This window comes from Cyprinodon variegatus, unplaced genomic scaffold (assembly GCF_000732505.1).
Source record: "Cyprinodon variegatus isolate N-32 unplaced genomic scaffold, C_variegatus-1.0 Scaffold1880, whole genome shotgun sequence".
In the NCBI taxonomy this organism is placed as follows: Eukaryota; Metazoa; Chordata; class Actinopteri; order Cyprinodontiformes; family Cyprinodontidae; genus Cyprinodon; species Cyprinodon variegatus.
Window position 1 is genome coordinate 2,779 of NW_015152333.1, and position 25,905 is coordinate 28,683.

Here is a 25,905-nt window from a genome sequence, read left to right on the forward strand (position 1 = left end):
ATTTTGAAGAATTCAATGCCTTTAAAGACTTTTTAAAGACCCGCGGGAACCCTGGTAGAGCTTCTAGATATCTTGAAAATGATTTTCTCTGGCATCATAATATTGGTAGACAGGTTCATAAATCTAAATACTATAAATGTCATTGTACTGTGGTTCTCTTGTGTTCTCAACAATAGGAGAGCATTCAATAAATATATGTTTGAGCTCATTTTTGGAAAGCTTTTGAAAGCGTTGGGATGAGTAGCTGTACAGTAGGTCCATTAGCCACCAACTTTTATTGCAAGGCTGCTTTATGACACACACAAAAAACATTTTTTTATTTCATTTTGAAATACTTGTATTTTAAAATAACCAGATAACCATTTTTTTTATGTCTAAGAAAATGAAAAGATCTAAAACATACAAAAAACACTTCATAGCATTAAGTTCCTGTTTTTTAACCCCATTAATAAAAAAAATCAAATCAAACGTTTTGGTCTCTTTAGTTTCCTAAAAGTTAAGTCTTCTCAATAAAATAATTGTGCTGGAAGCACTATGCCGCTTTCTTCCCCAACTATGCATAACCCCCCCCAAAACAAAACAGGGAAAACTGTGTCACACGCAGGTAAACATTGTGTTCTTTCTATCGCTGTGTCTAACAAAGCCTGTTCATATATGGACATCCGGTGCGGCTGGGACACCTGGTGACACCTGTCGGAGGGGGCGTGGCTACAGCACCCTGCAGCGCTGGCTGGGTGTGGTTCGGCTTGTTTTCAGCAGCGGATGCAGTTTCAGCTGAGAGCTTCCAGAGGAGAGGTCATTGAAAGCAGCAGGTGAGTTCAAAGCTGTCAAAGTTCACCTGTTTAAAGCAGCTCACCTGTTTAAAGCTGCTTTGGTTTAAACACTCGCTTTATCAGCGGGTTTAGAGGCTGGAGAGCTTTTTTTTTTTTTTTTTTTTTAAATCTGCCGGCTGTGTAGCTTTATTGTCCTCAGATTAAATGTGAAAATGTTTGTTGAAACTGTGTGATTTTTACATATTAATTGTTGGTTTAGTTATTTCCTCTAACAGGAAACCTCTGTGTATCTACTTTGTATTTTTTAGCACCCAGTAGATTAAGCAGTGATGTCCTCCAGACCCAAAGGGAGCCCCCCTCCATATGATGAGGATCATGAGTTGTAAGTTTTTATTTTGTATTTAAAAAAAGAAGAAGAAAAAGCTATTAATGTTGAATCTATGCTTTCCACTGGAATTTATGTAAATAAATATCTCAAAAAGATAAAATCCAGTGTAAAATGTGTGTAGACCTTTTGTTCTGCTGGGAAGTTTTGTTCATTGATTTACTTGTTAAAGGGAACAGAAAGATTTACTGCTTTAAATCTGTTTAATTATGGCTTTATTTATTTGCATAAGAGATCAGAACCAGACGGAGGATTAATATTGCGATATTTCCACAGCTCCTTGAATCTAGGCAGTTTCTGTATGGAGTGAATGATGTTTGAGTAAGCAGAGAACATGCTTTTCAATGGAAATGGGAATGTAATCCAGAAATTACACTTAAAATAAGTTTTTGAGAGTAAGTTTGTTAACTTCTTAGATTTATTTCAAATTCTTTTTTTTTTCAAATTTGATTTTCATACCATTTTTTTCAATGTTAAATTTTTAAAAGCATTTTTTTGTATTCATTTTTATAGATTTATTTTTCTAAATTTAGGTTTCTTCTTTTTTAGTCAAGTTTTCTAATTGTAGTCTTTTTAAATCGTCTTTCATAGAACACATTCTCTACTCCTTAAGCCCATTACAAACACTTACTTTTGATACTGTTTTTTGAAGTAGAGAACAACAGTCGTTTAGTTTGGTATATAGACAACTTTCAGATTCACATATTTTATAAAACACCTAAACTGACTATTTGTTGTTCTTTATTTTTATTTTTTATGTTTTAATGATAGCAGTGGGCTTTAGGCTGCCCTACAAGGCTTTAAACCTGGGTTTGAATGGAGACATAGCCATTCTAAAGGACATATCAAGGTGCTCATTTTGAGCCTGGATCCTTATTTATTTTGCAGCCCAGACTGACAGCAGCTCATTGGCTAATTTGTATCATGTGCAGCCTGGTGCCGGACGATCCGGAGGGTTTTACCATATTAACAGGAGAAGCGGTGCAATTTAAATTAGACACTGTCATCGGACAACATGCGAAATTTTCCACAATACACCTTGAAAAGTAGTAATTATCCATGGTCACTAGTAGACGAGCTGACATATCCCAGATTGCTTTGCGAGAGCAGTCCTCGCAAAGCATTATGGACTTTGTTGTGACAGTGGTGATAAAAAAACAAAGATGGCGCAGGCACCATGCGGAGAGGTGGAGTTATGTGACCAGCGGGGATTGAAAAGCAGTTATCATCTCTCCCAACGGTCAGTTAACTGAGTTCACTATAGAGTCCACTATATTGTTCCCTGTTCTATATAGTGATTGAGGCATATAGGGGTTAGGGCGAACGTTCGGACACAGCCTAGATGTTCTGTGAAGCGCAATTTGAAAAAAATACTATTAGTAAAACTTAATCTGAAAAACAGAAATTTGAAATGAAATGAAATTAACACCTGTGTAAGAAAAAAAGTTTATAACTGTTCAGAGTGTACCCTGCCTTTCGCCCATAGACCGCACTGGGACGCAGTTTAAGTGGGAAAAGATGAATGGAAATTTGGAAAAAAACAAAGTTAATCTCAAACTTTTTTTTTTATAAACCGTTTTTAAAAGTTGGTATTTAAAAAAAAATTCAATTCACAATGTTTATGTGCCTTCCAATTTCCATCTACAAATATGTTCTATGTTTGCTACAACTATAAGCAAAACTCCCTCCATGCAGCTGTTGCTAAATAAAATAAGGAGTTTGTGATTGGATTTGTATCAAAAGTTTTTTGTGTCTCTTTGCAGCAATGGAGTTCCTCAGCCAGCCTATTCTTACTTCCCTGATGATGAGTTCCAGCACCTCTATCGCTGGTCGTCGCCTCCGGGAATCCTTAAAATTATGGCCATCATTGTCATTGTTCTCTGTGTGGCCATCTTCGCCTGCGTTGCCTCCACGCTGGCGTATGACAGTCAGGGGGCCATGTCTGGCTTCGGAGGCATGTATGGAGGAGGAGGAGGAGGAATGTATGGAGGAGGGGGATACGGCTCCAGCTTCGGAGGTAGCGCCTATGGAGCCGGAAGCAACTACGGATATGGCTCGATTGGGGGGAACTACAATGACCCGCGGTCAGGAAAAGGCTTCATGATTGCAATGGCAGCCTTCGTCTTCATCTTCGCCATAATCGTCTTCATCATCGTCGTGTCTCATCAGAGCCTGTCACAGAGCAGGAAGTTCTACTTGGCAGTGTTGATCATCTGTCCCATCCTGGCTCTGCTCATGCTTATTGCCACCATCGTGTACCTGGTGGCGGTGAACCCAACAGCCCAGGCCTCAGGGTCGGTTTACGGCAACCAGATCGCTGCTTTGTGTGCTCCGTACCAACAACAACAAATGCAAGGAGTACTCATGAACCAGTACCTTTACCACTACTGCGTGGTGGAGCCGCAAGAGGTAACAATCCTGTCCTTGGTACCATCCTGAGACTGTGCGTGAGAAGTCATTTTAAACTCTTTCCTCTGTTTCAGGCCATCGCTGTGGTGTTTGGCTTCCTGGTGACTGCAGCTTTGATTATCATGCTCGTCTTCGCCCTGAAGACTCGGCAGAGGATCCAAAAGTACGGCAAAGGCAACATCCTGTGGAAGAGAGTAAAGATTGTGGACGAGCTTTCACCTCCGGAGGATGTCGAGGCGTGGGTGAGTATCGCAGTAATCCTCACTTTGCACATTTTAAAATCAAACAGCTTTCAGGCGGGGGGTTCCCAATTATTTCAACCATCAATCCATTTTCCTACGCTTATCCCAAGCGGGGGTCATGAGGGTTGCTGGTGCCTATCTCCAGCTGTCTACGGGCGAGAGGCGGGGTCTACCCTGGACAGGTCGCCAGTCCATCGCAGGACAACACAGAGACAAACAGGACAAACAACCCTTTTACGCACACACTCACACCTAAGGGGACTGTAGAGAAGCCAATTAACCTAACAGTCACGTTTTTGGAATGTGGGAGGAAGCCTGAGTACCCGGAGAGAACCCACGCATGCACTGAGAGAACATGCAGAAAGAAACTGGGCCGTTATAGGTACCAGATCTGCTCGGGGCCCCGCCCCTTCTTATGACGCCATGACCGAGAATCGAACACAGAACCTTCTTGCTGCAATGCAGCAGAGCTGAGCACTGCCGCACTGAACAGCCCTACACTTCAACCTTTGACCCCCAAAAATAACCAGGCAGCAAACTGGGGCCTGCCCTAAAATACATTGTGCATTTTACAATATAATGCTATATTTAATTAATATTTGAAAATATATTATTGTGACATGATCTGTGATGTATATGGGGGACCTAAGCCTAAATTAATATATTAAATGGATAAATGTAAATGTTCCATATAATAAGTAAATTAAACATTGTTTTATTTATCTTATTAAATATTCAAATACTAGATTTAACATTAAAATGTAAAAATGCATCATTAAATAATTAAAAATACATTTGAAATTATGAGTTAAATGAATAAATCTAACTTGGAAAAAATTAAATTTATTTCAAAATGAGATCCCCTGCTCTAAGGAGCAGACACTGTTATTTATACTTTTTAAAATTTTTTTCTAATCCATGAATTAAGACATCAGCTACAGCGCTTGGGGGGAAAAAAATGCCCATTTAGCATATCTGTTGGGGAAATGGAAAACAGGTTTGTTTTTGCTCAGAGCGCAGAAAAGAGGAACATTTCTTTTGTTGTCATCACAAGACCTCCATAACAGCTCAGCACCAGAGACAGACATTAATGTTCCTTTAAATTCTTCTTCTGCCAATGAACACAACCAAAAATAAACAAAACACAGCAAAAGCCGTCTAAGAATCAATGCTATGAAAAAAAAGCTTTGACTATTTTCTAATTAATATTTTTAAAATATATATTTTTGCCACATTTAAACTTTTCAGATAGTAAAACAAACTTTGACACTTAACCAAAAATCCTGGGTTAAAGTAATGTCCAGGTTTGGTTATTAAATTATAATTTTTTTATCTGGATGGAATAAGCGTATTTCCACCACATATTGCTGTATGTGGAGAAAGTATTTTCCCCTTTGAACACAATAAACGGATCATCTTAACGTCTATAAATGTTGGACCTTTGTGTTCTTTTTGTTCAGCAGTGGTTTTTCACCATGGGGGGAAAAGTACTCCTATGACTTAGAAGTAAAAGTTGACTTTTTGTGAAGAAAATTAGCTCCTTTTGTGTTTTCCAGCTTCTTTTATTGGACAAGTTGCCATTGTGCTCTTGGCGTAATTGTGTCAGGTCAGCTACTACTGCAAGGGTCATATTTTGCCCATTTATAAATAATGACTCACTGGGAGCCTTAGAAATGCTGCAGCTTTTTACCCCTCTGACATCATGGTCCCTTGTCTGAAGTTGAATGTCTTTGGATCAGAACAAAATGTATCACTTTTTTTCATTTTAAATGTCAATCTGTTTAATGTTCTGTTTAACAAAGCTATAAAACGGGTTTGGCAATAATCAGACGTGGGCGTGGCTAGAGAAGTTAAACCAAAAACACTGTAGGTTATTCAGCTGATGCACTGTTTATCAAGCAGGGTAGTTACATAATGTTAACTTCCCTGAATAAATAAAAAAAATGATGAACTGAAACAAATTTTTGTCTCCAACTATTAAAATGTACCACTTTAACAGAAACCTGAAACAGCAATTTAAAGGAAAAAATAACTGGAGAAACCAGAGAAGGGAAATGTGAATCTCATATAATGCACAAAAACAAATTCCTGTTTCTTCTTTTTTTTTGTGCCGAGTCATCATGTTGGGAAGGATGAATTCAATTCAAAATAACTTTACTAATCCCAAAAGCAAAATTCAGTACAAACAGTGATAGATGTACAAACAATGCAATGATCCTTTTCTGTTTTCCAAGCACAAATAAACTTACAGTAGTAGCCATTCTAAATTTCCCCACTTTCCTTGATGGGCCCTTGGCCGGTCCCCTACAATTCCTTTTTAAGCATCAATCTTTGTACTAAAATATTATTTCTGTTATAATTTGTTGACATTAAGATTTAAAGAAAATGCTTCATCTCCTGGCCAGACTCTGTAAGTCTGTGAAAGGGTGGAGTCAGAGTAAAGAAATATGCAAGACGGGCTCACTCTAGTAGCTGGAGGGGATTTTGCTGGGAGTTTCAGGGAAGTGGGCTGCTATTCAGCTGCTATTCAGCTGGCGTTTGACTGGGAAGGGCCATTTTGAATGGCTGTTACTTTAAATCCTCTTTTCTTTTCTTTATTTTGGTTCCAGAGCTGAAGTAAAACGGATAAGGAAATGGTTGTGGGGGGCATTTTATGATTAAAACTGATAACTGCAGGAGTTTGATGGGTTATTTTTACCTCAGATACTTTTTCAGGTTAAACTGGCCAGATTTAACTTCATCTAATGGTCGTTGAATAATGAAGTTATATATGTGGCTGAATGGAGTCATTCAAACTGCTGCTTCCTTTTTCTGCCTTGCTAACTTTGGGACCTTTTCGATGCCTAAACGTTATCAGAAGCTCAGCTTCAAGTGGCTCTTTCTAGAAAGAATCCACCATCTGTCGCTCCTCAGCAGTAAAGGAAGTGGAGACAATGTGGTAAAACCAGTTTAGGGACAGTGTTGTGTTCAGGGATGAGAGGAGGCGGGGCTTAAACTCCTTCCATCTACAGTTTCAAGGTGCGGCATGCTGACTGATAACAGTTTCACTCTCACAGGCGGCCAGGCAAACGAGAGGAGGCCACATTCTAAACATACTACTGTGGAGGTTTTCTGAAATGTTTCTATTTGCTGCTGACTCATGATTTATGATTAGATTTTTCTTTCTTTTTTTTTAAATATGTTTCACAACATTATAGAGTGGAGCAGCAGTGAGTGTGAGTCAGTTGTGCTTGGAGTCATGATGACATTCAGCTCCATTTATAGAGCAGTAAACAGGAAAAGCAGGTCCGACCGCTGCTCTGATCCACACGGCTCAGCAGATCCTCCAACAGGACCAAAACTTTACCAAGAACCCGAGACTTTTTCCTCACAGCTGCTTGTGGGAACCTGTCGGAAAGTGCATGTGCAGGGCCTTTTGCAGACCTTGCTTGTTAGCTGTTGTTTTTGCAGGGTGTATCCCAGCTGTGGCACACAGACGACAAGTCTGTGCGGGTGTGTCATACCAGAAATGTCAGAGATTCAGTGGATCTACTGGAGCAGACATGCGTTAAAGTGGTCGTTCCTGAAAGTAAATTTAGAACAATGAACCTGATATCTACAACGATCTTCTTATATCCTTTTTTTATTTACATAAATTAGATTACCCAGCCTGCAGCATCCACAATGATACAGATCTTTGTTTTTCCTTAAAGGTGAAAACATTTTTCCCAGCCTCATTTCTTGTCTCAAGAGACATAAACAGCTTCAACTAGAGACTAACCCTTTATAGGGCACTCTGTGAAATACTTTGAAAACCAAATTTTCATGCCAATAGTGTTAATGGAATCCAGGATAAGACCTTATTACCCTTTTAACATTCAAAAAATATGCATATTTTGATGGCAAAAATTAATGTTAATGTAAAGACAAGAAACGCCAACTTGCCTGAATATACTAAGAAAAATAACAAAAGTGCTTCTATAAAAAACATTCTGAGAGTAAAAGAAACTCATTTTTTTGGTACAACATAACCTTAGAGGGATTAATGCTGATACTGGCACTTACATGTTTTAGTTCATAAACCTAAATATAATTGTTAACTAGGCTTATTTACTTTTTAACTTTACTTTTTAACTTTTCAATTAGTGTTTTACCATTTTTTTTTCTTGACTTGTTAACTTTTTTTTCAACATAATTTCCAGTAGTTAATGTATGATTCAAGGGCTCATCTAATTGGTCAAATGCCAAAATAAGATGTACAGCCATGTAGCAGCATCTTTGCTGAATGGCTGGACATAGATCTTGTGCTTCTAGATCTCACTGACGGACGAGGGGTATGCAAGTGATCAAAAACGGTAACTTGGGCTAAGGAAGAGGCTGTAATGTTTTGGGTTAGATATCACCTAAAGAGAGCATTTGGAGATGGTAGTCTCTGGATTTCTGCAACATTCATTTGGGTGTTAGCAGGTCTTTAATCAGATATTTGCTTGCTGGAGGTCTAATAACCAAAACACCCAAGTTTAGGCTGATTTAGTTAAATTTATTGGCTGCACCTCCATCTTAGGATCCATTTTATTCCTTTCTAGGTCTTTAAATGTCCTTCCCCCTCTAAGCCCTATAGCACCTCGTTCTAGCCTGAGCTCAGATCGTATGGAGTAAAATGTAGGACGACATCTGGTCTTAGGTCTTAAGAAAAACAACAAAACTGTCGATAAAGAAATGTTCAAATGTTTGAAGGCTATATCCAGAGTATCCCATGATTCATTGTCGGTCAAAGCAGATTAATCAAGCTCTGACAATGATGGCAGAGATGGGCAAAGATTGAGATGAGAAAAATGATATATTAGGCTTTCTTTGATCCCAAATCAACATCTAAGGTGTTCACCATCTGAAAATGTAGCTAATATTTGCTGAGTTTGTCAAGAATTGGCTTAATTTAGGAAAATGGCTCCTTTGTTTCCCTTGACTTGATACTTTTAGGTATTCTAACAACTTTTTTCTTGAGTCCTGCTTGTCCTAAACACTAGAATAATCAGCCATCTACCGTCATCATTTTTCCCAACCTTTTTTGTTTGTTTTTTTAAATTGGCCTTTAGGACTCTGTATTATAAACACAATATCCCTTTTTTTATTTAAATGTATGTTTTTTTTAATATTCTATTTGACAATAATGGGATTCTGATTAAGTTGGTATTAAATTTTGTCTGTTTCAATTTTTTTAATGTAGAATCTTATTGGCTCTGTTGGTCTATAGCTGCACTTGTATCAATGCAGCACTTTGGCCTTTTGTGTTTGTTTTGAGTGAAGGTTTATGATTATTTTTTGTTTAAACATACATATATAATTTTCTTGCCTAATTAAGCTATAATTTAAGAGAAGCCACAGTGTTGCTCTGGCTAATGTTGTTTTAAATTCAGCTTCCTGAATAGCTTTGCTTACATAACGGCAGATTTGGGTTTAGATTTGACTTGTTCGTTTTATAACAAACCTCATGGCTTCTCCAGTGTATGATACTTGGACGACACTCCCAACAGCTACTGCTTTGCTTTCAATGCCATAACAATGAAGGACTGTTTCAGGTGTTTTCTAAACAGCTTCCAGGAAAGGTCACATGACAGAAAGACAAGGAGAGGCAGCGCTCAATACAATCTCATTCAGTGTGAACATCATTGTGATAGTTAAAAAAATAAAACAACTTGTAAACTGATTGTTAATCCATTATTTGTGGCATTATGGCTCTTATATGGTGGAGCTGACCGAGTTAGTGACATTAGACCTATGATTGATATTTGTAGCTTAGCTTTATCAGGGAATTCTCAATAGAAATCTAATAACCAGGAGACTTATCCAAATGTTGGTGTTTATTAATTAAATATATGGATAAATAAATGTAATGAAGATGCAAATGAAATAAATCTAAATTAAATGCAACATAGTTGTATTTAAATAGTATAAATCCCCCTAGTGGGTTTGTGGAGGTACTGCAGGACTGGTTGTTGAAAGAAATTGTGGCCCGATTCTTGAGAAACAGTTATTGGATCATTTGACAAGCTTTTCTTAGTTATTGTTTTATTCAAAATAATTAAACTTGTTTGGTTAAAAGCATTAAAATAAAGTTGTAAACTTCCAAACTTTCATTTATTGTTAAAACCTTAATATTTGTTGTTTTAATCTTTCATAAAGGTGAACAATGTGTCCGTTCCCCCTGAAGAAGCTCCCATTGCAGACTATCCTGAGAGGCTGAGAGGCTCCAGGAGTTACCTGGATGATGAGAGCAACTATGACAAGCCTCCTTTGAACTACACCCCACAGTGAGTTTACTCACACTAATTTCTATTTAGCCCCATTTAGAAAAGAAAAGAATGTCTTTATGTGCATTTATATGAATACTTTTAATATATTATACGGTTACTTCATAAAATCCGGTCTCTAAAACTTTTGTTTCATGCATTTCTGGTATAATGTGAACGTATCGCATCACAGAGCGTCTGTGTGTGTGTGTGTGTGTGTACTTGTATATGTGACCTATTTAGGACCTTTTTAATATATTTGCTGACCTGAGGACCAACAGGCCTTATGGGGACCAAAGGCTGTTTCTAATGCCGTAGATCCCCTTTTTTTTCTGCCCTAGAGAGTCAGTTTAGGGTTATGGTGTGAACTACCTTTAGGTTAAAGTTAGGGTTAGGAATGCACTGATAAGGATTAGGCTTAAATGCGCTAACTAAAACGAATGAAAGTCGATGTAGAGCCTCCATGCGGAAAGAGAGAAATACAAACTCTGTGTGTGTGAGTGTGGATGTACCTGTGTAGCCAAGAGTGAGGACCATTTTTCCAGTTTCAGCATCGGACTCTGGACCAGTTGTTGCAAAATGAGGACATTTTGCTGGTTCTCACAAGCTATTTTGCTAACAGTTAGGTTTAATGCTAAGATATGAATTGGGTTAGGGTGAGGTATGCATTGGTAATGGTTAGGTTTAGGGTTAGTTTTAGGGTTAGGACATAGAAAGGGTTGAAAATGACTAAAAGTCAACACATGGTCCTCACTACATATAGCAGAATGAGTATGGGTGTGTGTGTGGAGTTGATGCTTGACAGTTGTGTCAAAGAATAAATATTGCAAGAGGAACTATGAAAATAGATTTGTGACCAAAACTAAGGAGACATGAGTCATACTTTCTTTTGACGGTGAAACTATGTGAGATGCTTCTGTGCTGATGAAGGAAGGTGACATTCTCTGGCCGAGGTTTTCTACTGGTTTAGACAAACTTGTGTAAAACTGGAAACTAAATAAGTAATTTTTTCTTTGGTTATTCTTGTATGTGTTAAAATATGCTGGAAATAAAGATGAACTGTTTCTAAATCCTCCGTCTCGCAGACCTGTGGTTGAGAATCAACCTTTGCAGAATGGCGCTCCTTCTGGCAGCAGCTCGGAGCTTGCTAGCTCCTCAGGACGGCCCAAAAAGAGGCGCCCAGGACGGCCGCGCCGCGCCGACGGACAGGACTACGAAACGGACTACAACTCCTCTGGGGACGAGCTGGACGACAACGACTTTGACAGGTACTGGGAAAACCAACAACAGCAAACCAAGTTGATCAGCAGTTGATCTGATGGTCACCTTGTTGTTTTCAGTGAGTATCCCCCAATAACAAGTGAGCAGCAGCGCAACAACTACAAGCGTGAATTTGACCGCGACCACCTGGAGTACAAAGAACTGCAGGCGGAGCTGGACACCATCAACAAGGACCTGTCCAATCTGGACAGAGAGCTGGACGAGCTGCAGGAGGGAAGCCCACAGTACCTGGTGAGAACAAATCACTATTTCATTCACTATTTTTCCCTCACAGGAGCATTCAGCACTGAAGACTTTACACTGGGCTAAAAATCCTACTTCTTTAACAGTTTAACACTTTTTTATGCTCTATATTTATTTGATTAGTTTGTAATTTACTATTATAAATTTATAATAGTATTGTATGTTTTAATTTTAGATTTAAGGTGTAATGATTGCTAATTTTTAAACTAAACTAAAACCCTAGTTTATGAAGCATTTACTTCGATAAATTTTAACATAACTTATGTGATTTTGTTCATGGGTATTTATTTATATTGTCTTAAAATGAGCAGAAATATAAAAGATGAAATAAAACGAAACCTAAATATTTTCCTCAGATTCTCTCACTGCAAATTTTTTTTTATCTCAATAAGCCATTTTTCTTCAAATAAGTGCATTTTTTTCTTGAACTGAGGAGACAAGTGAGACACGACAATTTACAATTAAAATAAGTAAAAAAACAAAACAATTGCATTGTCTTATATCAAGTGCATGTTATTTAATTATCTTATTTTAAGATTAAAAATATTAATTCCGTCGGCAAATAAGTTTATTTACCTGCTCAAATTGAGGGTAAATGCACCTAATTTAAGGAGTTTTTACTTTTTTCTAGATAGTTTTTTGCAGTGCTGCAGACATAAGCAGAACATACTGCTTATATACACCATGCCTTTCAGCTGCTTCCATGATTCTATATAATCTAGTCTAATCTTGAAGATGAAAGAATATTAGACATTTTTAGCAAACTAATTAAATCTTGAAATGTGTCTTTGCTTCTTAACAGGATGTCCTGGATGAGTACAACAAGATAAGGGCCCTTAAAAAGGTAGGAGTCATCATTAAGGCTATTATAAACAGCTCATTAGGATAGCATGGACACCAGAGGATGGATGCTTCCTTAGAATTTAATTTCTATTCAACGCAGCTTGATATGGACGACATTCTGGGGTCTTTTTAGTTTTAGTTTTTTCCTGCACAAACTGCCACTAACTCTGAAAGAATATATGTAAAGTCTAAAATTCCACAGCAAATTACTTTCAAAGTTTTGTTGAAATAGTCACCAGCATCTTTAAAAGAACCACAAAACAATTTTAATAGCTTTTCTTTACACACACGTACGAATGCATTGGAGATACGGTCTGTTTGAAGAGCCTGAGATTAATTTTTCCTCTCTTGATTTCAAAGAGTCACAGTCAGTGTTTTTCTTTACAAAGCTTTACTATTTTCACAATATTACCTGAAGTATATAAGTTAAGCTTACCTTCATATTATGGAGCTAATAATTAGCTTTATAACAATGATTTCTGAGAACTGCTTTGCATCCTGTCAGCCAGTGTATGGCTGATGTGTAGAGGTATGGAGGACCAGGAGAGGCATGGAAAAAGAAATGCAACCATTTAACATTTAAATTATACATTTAGAAATCCCATTTAAAAGCCTTTTTGTAATTTCCGTCCTTAAATGAAATTGTCCATCCATCCATTCATTTTCTTCTGCTTATCCGGGGCCGGGTGGCGGAGGCAGCAGTCTAAGCAAAGATGCCCAGACTTCCTGATCCACTCACACCTCCTCCAGCTGCTCTGGGGGACCCCGAGGCAACACCAGGCCAGCTCAGAGACACAGTCCCTCCAGCGTGTCCTGGGCCTTCCATAAGGCTTCCTCCCAATGCCTAGATAAACTCCCAAGGGAGGCGACCAGGAGGCATCCGAAACAGATGCCGCAGCAACCTCAGCTGGCTCCTTTCGACGTGGAGGAGCAACGACTCTACTCCGAGCTCCTCCTGGGTAACTGAGCTTCTCGCCCAATCTCGAAGGCTGTGCCCAGACACCCTGCAAAGGAAACTCATTTGGGACGCTTGTATCATAATTTTGTCCTTTGAGTCATTACCTAGATCTCATGACAATAGGGTGGGAACGTAGATCGATAAGTAAATCGAAAGCTTTGCCCCCCGACTCAGCTCCATCTTAACCAAGACATTCCGATACAGCGTCCGCGTCACTGCCGATGCCGCACCAATCCATCTATTGATCTCAAGCTCCATACATCCCTCACTCGTGAACAAGACCTGAAGAGGGGAGTCCACCTTTCTCTGGTGGAGAACCATGGCCTCAGTGCACACTCTGGTGCAAACCACCCCAGTGCACGGTGGAGGTCCTGGTTTTATGAGGCCAACAGGACAACATCATCTGCAACAGCAGAGATGATATCCTAAGGTTCCCAAACTGAACACCCTCCGGGCTCTAGCTGCGCCTAGAAATTCTGTCCATAAATGTAATAAACAGAACCGGTGACAAAGGGGCAGCCCTGAAATTATCCATCTTCTTCATCCTATCCGTCAGGTCGCCAGTCTGTGACAGGGCATATATTAAATGATTTAACAAGAATTTTAAATTGAGTTTATCAGTCAATTATTGAATATATTAATTTGAAAATATGTTTTAAAATCTCATTTCTAGATGGAGATTAAAACTCACCATTTATTGATTTGATTATAATTGCCTTTTCTCATCAAACATTTGTAACAACAACAGAAACGAACGTCCCATATCATGATGCCACCATTCTTCATGGATCGGTTCAGTTCCTGGATCTTCTGACCCTTTTCTCTTCAATCCAGTCAGGAGCCACTTAAGCTCTTTATTTTGTTTTTTTATTTTTCTCTTTGCTTTGCACTATGGATGTTTTCTTTGATGCGCTGAAGCTGCTTTTCTGCCGTTTGTTATTCTTTCATTAATGCAAATGGTAGTTTTTGTCCCCGATTTTCCAGTTTGGGTTTCATTTTAAAATAATTTGAGTTCATTTTTAGCTGAGCTGTGTATAAACTTCTGCAGATTTCCTTCCATCCAGTCAGATATTTACCCTGCTTACTGTCATGCCCCCGAAACACCAGATGTTATTTAGACGTCGGTTTTTAGGTTAAATAAGCGTCATAGTCTTGATTTAGGCCAAAAATCACTGTCAAAAACTAGGCTGTGTTTGGTCAGTCTGATTTTGTCCCACTTTAGTCCAGAAGACGTTACAAACCCAGATTTTAATGTCTTTTCAGCGATCTGAAAATTACAGTTTTTCACTTTTTCCTTTTCAACCGAATATAGATGTTTGGATGTAAATCATGTCATCTTCACAATATCTTCTCAACCAGTTTTACTCAGTGGGTGTCTTCTTGTCTGCGGGACACATGTGGTGCCTTCAAATTTTCAGCCTCTTCCTGCCGCAAAATGACTGCCGTCTGCCATTAAAATGTTTTTTTTTATGGCAGGCAAAACCTCCTGAGGGTTAAAGAAAAACCTGATTTATTTATTTTTGACCAGTAAAGTGAACTATGCTCTTGTTTTGATCAATGTTTTTTTTTTTCTTTCTTTTTAAGCACAATGCACTAATTATTTGCAATGGAGACTTGGGTGATTCCAGACAGGGGGCCAACGGGGGCCACTACCCCTGTAGAAATTGTCATGTTTCCTTCTATGGCCCCTGTACTGAAGCTAAATACATCTCTTGTGGTGAAATGCTCTGCCACAGAACCGATAACTGACTAGTTTCTATGACGTGATCAGAAACAAATTTTATTTTCTACATTTCTGGTTTTATTTAAAAAATGATTTTAAATTTGTATTAATGCAGGGCCAAAATTTTCCTCCCCTATATCGGAGATCAGAGCTTGAAATGGCTCTTTGGCTTTACGTCTCTCTTAACCAAACAAAGAACTATTAGCTTTTCTTCAGGTTTTTGTTCTTTGGCCCCATGTATTAAAGGTTATTTTAAATAATGTTTAATTATTTCTAAATTTAAATGTATTTCTCACTATTTAAAGGGGCATTTATTAGTTTAATTGAGCTTTTAAATCATGTTTTGAATGAATAAATGCATTTTTAAATAAAATGTAATTATATAATACATTTTTAAAACTTTTTTTTTTTATTTAATGGGACATTTAATTATTCTATACATCAAAATTGATAAAACATATAAAATAGTTGAAAAATTTATTGCCGGCATCCCCAAAGTGGGTCCTCTAGGGCCGCTGTCCTGCAGGTTTTAGAGGTTTCTGCTTTAGCACAGCTGATTATGATGATTGCAGCTCAGCAAAAGCCTGTTAATCAACTATCAATGAAAATCAGCTGTGCTGCAGCAGGGAAACCTCTAAAACAGAGGTCACCAACCTTTTTAAGGCTGAGGGCCACTTCAAGGGTACCGAGACTTATGAACGGCGACCATTACTGACCCATGAGCTGCAAGGGTTAGCGTTAGCCTAAACTTTGTTCATTATCAACATATTTTTATTGTTTCTGTTAATTTCTAAGTTTATTTAGACATTGTCATTTTGAAATCTCTATAAATGATTAAAAAGAAGAGCAACAGAATAAAATAAAATTTCAAACTTAGCCCACTGGTGGGTTGTTCTGCATTTAGAAGACTCTGAGGGCCCCCCATGTGGTCCTTGAGGGCACCTTGGTGCCCACGGGCACCGCGTTGGTGACCCCTGCTCTAAAACCTGCAGGACGGCGGCCCTCCAGAACGACTTTGGGGATGCCTCATTTATTGGATAACTTGAAATTATTAGAATATATCATAACATACACTGCTGTTCTTCTAAATCAGGGGTCTGCAACCTTTCATGTCCATAGAGCCATTTTGCCCTGATTCCAACCAAGTAAAAGATGTTTAGAGCCGCAAAGTAGATGAATTTTTAGAAAGACTATTTTTTTTATAGGAAATTAGTTGCCATCTTAAACAACCAACAATGCATGTATTTTTAGCTTTTAAAATAATATTAAAACACATAAATTTCAAGCTAATTAAAAGGAAAATGGCTCAAAGAACATATTTCTGATTCCTTTAATGTCCTTCTTCTCCATCTTATAAAAACCACATATAAATATATTTAAGATATATATAAACATTTAAGAATGGTATTTATTTTGTAGTATATTATTTAGTTCTTCATATACATTTTAGTCACTATTAAGAGCTGCTGTAGATGGTGCAAAAAGCCACATGTGACTCTGGAGCCGCAGGTTGCAGACTCCTGTTCTAAATGGAACTGTGTATTAGGTCTAGCAAGGCCTCTAATATGTTATGGTGACCTGTTGGGAATGTTTGTGTGTTTCGGTTGTCCTCTTTCTCTGTTGCTCTCGGCTCATATTATTTCCTTTTCTTTAGACTGCAGATTATCAAGTGAGGAAGCGGCGGTGTAAATATCTGAAGCACAAACTGAACCACATCAAGAAGATGGTCAGTGATTACGACCGCAGTGGCTGAACATCTGGACCGATAATCCTGTACATCAGCGAACAGAAAGAACTCCTGAAATCCGGATGGACACTCGTGGCAGGGCAGCCTGCTGCAAAGAACAAAGCTTCGAGAAATCTATGATGAACAACTAAAAGTTGGAACCGCATTGTTGTGTTTTAGCACCGCAGAAACCCTTTCTTTTTCTTGTATTTTGTCGTTGTTCATACCGTGAGTGATTATTATCACACATATTTATTGTCTTATTAAAGATTTTGCAGCTTTTATCTGGAGTGAACAAACAAATGCTATGTAATGCATAGTTTGGGTGGATTTTGCTGCAACGGATTCATCTTAGCTCATTACTTTCTTTAGTTTTATCATTTTACTGTACAATGACTGTAAATATGTGGAAACGGGTTTTGGTTTTTAAGGGTTCCTTGTTTAGCATAACAGTAAATGTCAAACACTGATCTATTTTTTCCTCTTTTTTCCTCCAATTATTATTGTTTTTATTTCTATAAAGCATTGTATTGAACACTTTTTAAACTAAGAAACACATTTTAAACACTCACAGTTAGCAGCAGAATTTCACATGTATTTATTTGTGTTTGAAACTTTAATGTGAAGATTTTTTTTCTACAGCAGCATTCACACATTTTATAACATTAGTATTACAATGCGATGTAAATTGGTGCCTCCTGCTAACCTCTTGTTGTAGAGACATAACTGCTACGCCTTTTCTAATCCTTGACACAACGTCATGAATTGTTTTGTAAGTGATAACATTTGAAGGAAATCATTAAATACAGTCTTGAAATAAGTACCAGGTGTCTGTAAAGCATTCATTAAGCAGAAGCTATTGAGCGTTTGGATTTTGTACCTGATCTGAAAAATGTAATAAAGCATTTTGCATGACAGCATCTAACTCACCAACCAGTGTCTGGAAATGGCAGAATAGCAGCGTTCTTTCACTAAACTCTGGTGGACATCAAAGTCTAGCTAAAAAAAAAAAAAATGCATGCATTGATCATACATTTGTTATAAAGGCCTGAGGGTGTTGTGGAGGATTTTCGTGAAATTCCCCCCCTCTCCACTTTTAAAAAGATGCACGTGCGAGAGCGTGCATGAGCCCATTTCTCCTCCTCTGTTCTCATAGCTCATCAAAGCTTACTGTGCCTGAACATCCACCCTACCCCCTAAATCCCTCAATCGCTATATAGAGCGGGGACTATATAGTTGACTTTAAGTGAACTCGCTTAACTGACCGTTCGGAAGATGATCACTGCTTTTTTCCCCTCCCCATTGGTTATGAAACTCCTCCACTGCGCGGTGTCTTCGCCATCTTTATTAGTCAACGCTGTCAGGTAATGACAGCCTATCGCGACAGCGGGCCACTGTGACAGCAAATCCCAAAATGCGTTGCGAGGAGAGCTCAGCGCAAAGCATTCGGGGATATATCGCCTCTTCTGAGGCCTTTCTTTTCTTCTCATAAATTTCGTAGACACTTTTTCTCTTACGACCCTCGGCCATTTTTAAAGAACCGCGGTGAGAAAGGAGAGCTTCAATGACTGTCTGAAACCGTAGCTCACCATAGATATATGCCTGAATGTGCACATGCACAGTAAAAGATAGATAACGGGGCGAGCACCTAGGTTGGCCTTACGTAAACATGTCACCAGAATGATTGACAGTTAGGAGGACCACTTATTTAGATGATCCACCCGGAAATGAAAAATCGTCCTTTATACCTTTAAGATAAAGCCGCACCTATTGATTATTCTGACAACAGATTAAGCTGTCTATTATTTTTTTTAACTAATCTGAAGAGACATAATTTTAGTAAATATTTCTAAATAAACATTTGGAATGTATAGGGAAAAAAAACATTTTGTGCATTTCAAATGAATTGCAAATAGGAAAAACATTTACACAAATCTATCTAGCTAACTATATAGGCAGCTATAAGGACAGGTTGTACAAATTTTATTTATATTCACAGTTTTGTCCTAATTGTTGCTATAAATAGGGTATTCTATAATTGAAGAGCAAATGTTATACTGCACTAAGCCCTGAAAAATAAGCCTGACTGTATTATCTATAACTGCAGGTGTTGATGGCAGCTGTCCAACTGATATTTCCCTCCAGGATTGTGTTATATCCACACACAGGACCAGACCTGATGAAACTAATATGGCGAGAAAAAGCTCCAAAGGCTGAGAGCCCAACTCAGGATGGTTTTATCCAAAAACAGTGGCCACATTGGGACCTCCGCTCCAGCATCTTGATCACATTTTTGGTCCAGAACTTGACAAGCACACACTGTTTTGTTTCGCTTATTAATCTTTTTAAACCATATGCAAAGAAAAAATTAAATAACTAAATCTTATAACAAAAAATACCAATAGAAAAGAGATAAAATTCGATGTCATTTAAAGTATGATAGAAACAGAGTTGACTACTCAACATTTATTCAAACAATTTCTGCATTTAAGGTTACATCAGAATGTCATCACTAAAACCGACAGCCAAAAACTAAATATGGCGGTTTGAAGCTGAAGTACAGACAAACGTTTATCAGTAATGGAGGTTTTACAATCACTTGCTCCAAATCACACAAAAGCTTGAGATGAAGATTTAGAACCAATGAGCAGACATTCTGCCACAGTGATCACCAAGTCAATAGTTATTTGGAAATCCTATCATATTTGTTATACATATCTTTATCTGATATTGAAGTTTGTGTATATATCGGAAACATTTATGTTGAACAGAGAAGCAATAAAAAGAAAAAAAAATGTATGGGGTGACGCTTTTCTTTACAGCACTGTATGCCACCTTTTAAAAATCAAGTGTGCGTTTCTATTTTTATGATTTTCCATAAAGCAGACACTAAGTCCTGTAACAACAGAAGTTACATTGAACACAGTGAACATCCTCTTTCGCCGTCAGTCATTTTCAGGCCGTGCTTTTGAACTGTTCGGTCTGCATCGAATGTCTCCTCATCAGTATTCTTCTCGTCGGTTCCTTGGGGTGTCCTGGGGGAGCGCAGGGAAGGAAACCTTTCTCACCCAGCTCTTTTTCAGAGAAGCTGCTCCCATTGCTTGAACTGTTATTGGAAAGATTAAAGGTGGGGTTTTTGGTTAGTGGTGGCAGAGATCTAGGCCTGGCCTGATTGCTGTGGTCCAGCAGGAACGTCCCAGAGCCTCTGCGCTCATACAGAGAGAAAACTCTTTTGTTGATGCCTTTTAGAGATTCTCTGGAGCCCATTGTGGTTGAGCAACGCAGTGGGGCCAGTTTCTTGCCGTCTAATGAGGCCCTTTCTCTGTGTTCTTCTAAAATATGTCTATTATCCACAGCTAGCTGTGGGTCAGAGCCATAGATGTCTGCACTAAGCTTCTTCGTCTGGATGACATTATTAAGGCTCGATGAGGCCATGCTATGAAAGGTTGCACCAAGGTTGCTGCTACTACAGAGGGTTGAAGAGCATGCGGCTGGGTCTGAACCGTGAATTTCAGAGTGCAGGTTGGGATGAGAGGCAAAGTGGGATGAGAACAGACCTGATAAAGACATCATGTGCCCTTCGTGCTCATTATAGCCACTCTTGCCATAGTCTATGCTTCTATCCTTTGCTAACCTTCTTTCATAATAACTGAAGTTTTTGGGGTTATTGCTGCTGCCCTTCTCCAGGTTGGGAACTCTAAAAGAAACATCTTCAGCCTGGTTAGAAGATGCCTGGCGCTGATCAGTGAGCAGAGATTCGGGGATCTTTAACCAGGGCTCAGAGTTCAGTCTCTGTAGAGGTTGCTGTAGTCCACTGGGCACCGCTTGTCCGGGTCCTCGAAACCGTGAGGGCGAGCATGGATGAGAGTTTGCACCACAGATTTGCCCTTCTTTAAAAGAAAACACTTGCTTTGGGGGACACAGAGATGATGAAGTGCTCTGAGGGGAGGTGATTAGTTGGATCTCAGAGGGAGACGCTGGAGCTGCTTCTGTAATTGGATCCATCTCTTCAACAGCATCAGCAGCAGGCATGCTGAGGCACTGCTTAGCTGACAGGTTTCCATTCGGAAATGTATCTGTGGTAATAATGATCACCTCCTTCCCCTTTGCCTTGCATGTGTCGAGCAGAAGTTTGAGCACCTTCAAGTCTTCAGCCATGACTGCATAAACCAGCGCTGATGTCCCAGACTGGTCCTCTAAGCTGATGTCTGCCCCACCGGAAAGAAGCAGAGATACCACCTCAGGGCCGGCCTGCTCCCGGCAGGCGTGCATCAGCGCAGAGCGTCCGTCCTTATCCTGAATGTTAGGATCTGCCCCTCTCTCCAGAAGAAACTGGATCAGCTTAGTCCGACTGGCACTCTGGGCGTCAGTATGCTTAGTCCTACATGCCACCATTAGGGGGGTCTGTCCTTGGCTGTCACTCTCGTTGATGTAAGCCCCGCCCTCTAAGAGCAGTCTTGTGAGCCTCAGCCTTCTGAGGAAAACAGCTCTTAGCAAAGGGTTACCTGAATCCATAGATATGCCAGAATTGCAGACTTCTGCCTCCATCCGTCCTGATCCAAGTTTAGGATTTTTGAAGATGCAGGAAAGATTTCTGTGGACAATTGCAGAAAGATATCAGAAAATAATTCAGGGACAAGAACACTACTTTTACATCAGTCTAATAAAATGTATTGTTATCATTTACAGTTCATGTTGTCTGTGCCTAATTCAGTACTTTACCATTGCTTATGCACATTATTTAACTTTACTCAAATGTATATGCCAGTAACTCACTATGGTTGCATACAACATTTTTATGACTCTGTTTTTGGAAAAAAAGTATTCAACTGTTCATCCTAGTTAAATAAATGGAGATAGAGGGATTTCACTCAATCGGCACATTTATTAATATCTTTGCAAAGAGAGAACAGTTCATCATACAGCCATTATGGCTCAGCATTCTGCTCTGTTCTGATCTGGGCAGGGTTCGTCCCCCCTTACAACAATGGAAAGTAGTCAGAGTCAAAACAAATTACAGACACTTTGGTTAAACAGTAACAAGAATTAATAATGAATAAACCTTGAAAAAGAATCTGGTTTGTTATGGGAAGAAGCTATGTCTGGTCTACAAACACCATCCTGCATAGAATTGTCTGGCCTTGAAAGTGAAACAGACTGAGTGAAAACTTTTATAGTTAGTAAATAGGATCAATTAATATATAATAGAGAGATAAAAATTTTCCGACAACAGACACTATATGATGCCCTGCTGGTGTTGTAATTGTTATTCTCTCTAAAGGTGCATTCTGTGCGGCAGTTTCTCCGAGCACAACCAGGAGTTCACCGCTTTGCAGTGTTTTCATCCGGGGCCACGCGATAGGAGGAGCACCGGCTATGTAAAGCCAACACTCCACCTATATGAAAAAAAGTAAGCATAGTGCATATCATCATATATGATTAGTGCTCCGTTAGTGCACGTGTGCACTTAAAATGATCCTTGTAGAAATCAAAAGGTAGATAAATAGCAAAAAAAGATCACGTGTGCAACTTTTGTTTAAGAGATATTAAAGATTATCTCTTAGGTCATCCAGATCTCAGACATCCTCCCTTCAAGCTCCAAATTGAATGAGAATTATGTGCTCATTTAGTGCTACTCAATCCTGCAGGTCAAACAGTTTTTTGTGCTTATTTGGTTTTATAATGATTTTTGTTTGAGTTGATGACTTCACCATCCGACTAATAGTAGTGCTGTGCTTGTTTCCAAATTTAAAGTTATTGCATAATATGATATGTCAAGAGCTCAATGGCAGCATTTCAGAATAAAATCACAGGTGAATTTTAACATTACTGCTGCTAAATTGTTCTCACATTTTTGACTCGGTTTGGAAAGACCATCAATTTCTGGAAAAGCCCCAGAGGCCCTGAATAAGCAGATCACTTTGGTTCATCCAGAGCTGCAACTAGATATTGTTCGAATTCTGTGGTAGTTCTATTTGATTACCAAAACCACCTTGGGAACATGGGTAGATCTACCCGCTCAGAAAGCAGCAGTGCTTGGGAGTGGCAGTAACAGTCTGAGATGGAGGTAAAGGAGCATGACGAACAGCCCTTCTAGGGCTTCTAGGGCTAAATGAAAAAAATAAAATAAAGCTACCTAAAAGCCTCTACAGAGCATTCCTTATTTCATTTTTTCAAAATAATTTTCTCTATATTGCATTTTTACTGCAAAAAGCTTTGTGTCAGCTGCACTTCTTTAACCTACATCACAATTACAACCAGTCCCTGAGTAGTTGCCGTGATGCAATTTCACAGAAAAGTTCAGATTTCAACTTCAGCAGTCACTGCTCTACTCTCTCCATGCAGGGCCACTGTTTGACAACACCTGATTTCTACCTTGTAGCATGATGTGAGAGCCAAGCACTGATGTGGGATTCATGCTGGCAACTATGCTGCCCTTTCCTGTGAGGCTTACATAGGTATGCCATGTAAATCCACGGCCCTTGCGGCACACACTCCATGTTTGGTCGGAATGCACCTTAAAACTTTATATTTGCTCAGTTTGTTAGAAAATGTAGCCTCTCCATGTATATTTCCCATAACAACACCATGTGACTGGGGTTACGTCACTGTGTATGCATACAATTGGTAAAAAAGCCAAAGCAATGGAGGCAAGCAAGTGTTTAAGTCCCAGCATAGTTGGGGAAAAATGAAGAAAAGCCCAAGATCAAGTTAAAAAAAGAGCGCAAGATGTTTGATTCCAAGAGTAATGAAACTCAAGTTGCTCTTGGGAAACACTCTGATAACTGGAGTTCACTAAAGCTTCACTAAATATTTCTGATGTTGCCGCAAAGTTTATAGACACATGAATATAGGTCCTTCCTAATAGTGCTTCTGATGTTACTGTAGCTATGTTTTTAAGTCTTATCCTGATTGGATTAGTATAACCTAGAGACCACATCTTATTTGTAATGACCTTGAATGGCTGTATTGTTAAGACTGAACATATCAGCCATGGTAGCTTTTAGTATTGCGGCTGTGCCATATTTTGGCCCTGATACCGATACCCGATATCGGCTTTGCAGTATTGGCCGATACCGATACCATAACGATACCATCTGTTTGAAATTGATGTGTGTGTATATATGAAGAACTGCATACTACTTGGATGTAAAATAATTACCATCATGGCTTTGTCAAGCTGCTGCCTACCTTTGTGAAGCAAGAAAAAGACTAATACAAAGAGAATCCAATAGAAGGTTTTATTGCCTACCTGGAATGGCTGATAATAGTTAAACTTTTGGCTCTCAAAATGGTATTGGTGCCCTATTAGTTGGTACTCGCCGATACCAATACCACCATTTTAGTGCTGGATTGGGGCCCCGCCTGATACTGGTATCAGTATTGGTGCAACACTAGCAGTTATTTGTAAAGTAAAAATTTCCCCGCAAATGACTGACCATACTTTGCTGTACTCCAAGTTCCTGTTATAGTACTACTCCTTTTGAGAGACAGAGAAAGACTCATTTGAACTTGAAATAGGAGCAGGTAAGGTTAATCTTTGACCATGGCAAGCGGTCGGTTTTGGGTGAGGCATTGCACCACCGTCAGCTTGGTCGGGACTTATTAGGTAGCTGTGTCAAAGGCCACCATGTAATCTTTCTGGTAGTTTAGTCGCGCTGCCAGAAGATGGCGCCACATCTGTTTATGTCAGCTCTTCGTGCCCATTGCTGAGGTTATATGTCGGCTCAAAATAGACGATTAAAAAACTATCAGGATGGAGGATTGGAGTGTATAACCTTTTTTCATCATAAACAACTGGATTTTGGCATTTTTGGTAAAGACATAAAACATGACTATTTACCTTTGATAGGTACCAGACAGATTTTGTCAGTACTACTGTGCACCTTTTCGTGTAAAATAAAAAAGTACCACACTTTGGTACCTACATACATAATAGTGAAAAATAGGGAGTGAGCAAATTTCCCATGCTTGACATAACCACAGTATTGCAAACACAAGAGTGATGAGGTCAGGGGTCCGTTTCATGAAGCAGGTTTATCGAAAACTCTAAGTTCCTAAACCTGAAAACAAGGAATTTCTGACTTTTCTGGATCACAAAGAGAGTTTCCTCAGCCTCTGTTTCAGTCGCCATGGTAACATTCTCCCCAAAACTAACCTGGTCAGTGGCAGGTTTACTTCAGTAAACTCTGAGTTTCTGCCCAGGAGATGCAGATGTAACCAAACATATGGGTGGCAACAAATTTCTCAAACAGAGAGATAACTACTGAGTAAATGTTTTAAGCAACCTCTCCAATATTAATATAGTACAACAACACAAGATTGTAAAAACACAAGAAATTAAATGAATAAGTGATCAACTTGAAAGGTTATAGATTACACTTTAGGTCCCAATGTAAGTATAATGGATTTATTTTAAATCCTATAAGTTAATTACTTTAATTCATGTGTGTGTCCTTCATGTATCGTTGTCCACAAGACAAAGCTATCTGTATTTAACACAGCAGTCGGAGTTCCTTTCCTACCCTGGATAGCGGTCTTACTGTTAGACCTGTGGAGGGTGAAGGGTAGGAGCAACAATTTGACATATTCAAAACAAACCTCAAAGGAAAGGGTGTTGAACACTTCCCCCCTGTACTTTTCAGCTGTTTATTTGTAAAATAAAATGTTTTAAATCATGTATAATTTCCTTTATACTTCCCAGTTTTATACCACTATGTCTTGTTCTTTCACCAAAGATTCCAATAAAATGTATTTATGTGTATGAATTTTTTTGCACGCCTTTAAAACCCCAAACATGTTCTTACTTTCTTAGGCTATATGTCTGAAAATGTTCACTCTGACACATAATAGAAAAGACAATAATGCTAAATGCTTGTTTTGTATCTTTGCAGACAGAATCGGTTTAGCAGCTCTATGGCTGCTGCGGCAGTCGCATTTTATCAGCCTTTGTGCTGTTTGTCCTTGGTTCTCTCAATTAGACTACATAAGATGGCACCAATGCCTCTGAGGGTTAAAAAAAGTATTTTACTACATGAGTCATAAAAGCTGGA

General features: G+C 38.8%; 2 protein-coding genes across 2 annotated transcripts in view; one reads left to right on the forward strand and one right to left on the reverse strand.

The window, feature by feature from the left end:
* Nucleotides 1-733: 733 nt before the first annotated feature.
* Nucleotides 734-17,699, forward strand: LOC107104778 (occludin-like). Its single transcript, XM_015404865.1, has 9 exons — nucleotides 734-812; nucleotides 1,082-1,155; nucleotides 2,922-3,567; nucleotides 3,642-3,809; nucleotides 9,972-10,099; nucleotides 11,164-11,346; nucleotides 11,419-11,590; nucleotides 12,405-12,446; nucleotides 16,781-17,699. Exons 2-9 carry the CDS (start codon nucleotides 1,103-1,105, stop codon nucleotides 16,877-16,879), a joined length of 1,491 nt encoding a protein of 496 aa, XP_015260351.1. The 5' UTR covers nucleotides 734-812; nucleotides 1,082-1,102; the 3' UTR covers nucleotides 16,880-17,699.
* A 2,057-nt stretch (nucleotides 17,700-19,756) lies between these two features.
* LOC107104776 (ankyrin repeat domain-containing protein 34B-like) overlaps nucleotides 19,757-25,905 on the reverse strand; it is a 13,413-nt gene continuing 7,264 nt past the window's right edge. The window contains exon 2 of the mRNA XM_015404864.1: nucleotides 19,757-21,446. Coding sequence (XP_015260350.1) covers nucleotides 19,808-21,400 — 1,593 coding nt within the window. The 5' untranslated portion in view covers nucleotides 21,401-21,446 and the 3' untranslated portion in view covers nucleotides 19,757-19,807. The remainder of the gene's footprint in view (nucleotides 21,447-25,905) is intronic.

What these genes read in the sequence shown, in the direction of transcription:
- LOC107104778 (XM_015404865.1), top strand. Translation starts at nt 1,103, where the DNA reads ATGTCCTCCAGACCCAAAGGGAGCCCCCCTCCATATGATGAGGATCAT. An exon ending in AGGGAAGCCCACAGTACCTG is followed by an intron (nt 11,591 to 12,404) that starts GTGAGAACAAAT and finishes GCTTCTTAACAG; the next exon opens with GATGTCCTGGATGAGTACAA. An exon ending in AGATAAGGGCCCTTAAAAAG is followed by an intron (nt 12,447 to 16,780) that starts GTAGGAGTCATC and finishes CCTTTTCTTTAG; the next exon opens with ACTGCAGATTATCAAGTGAG.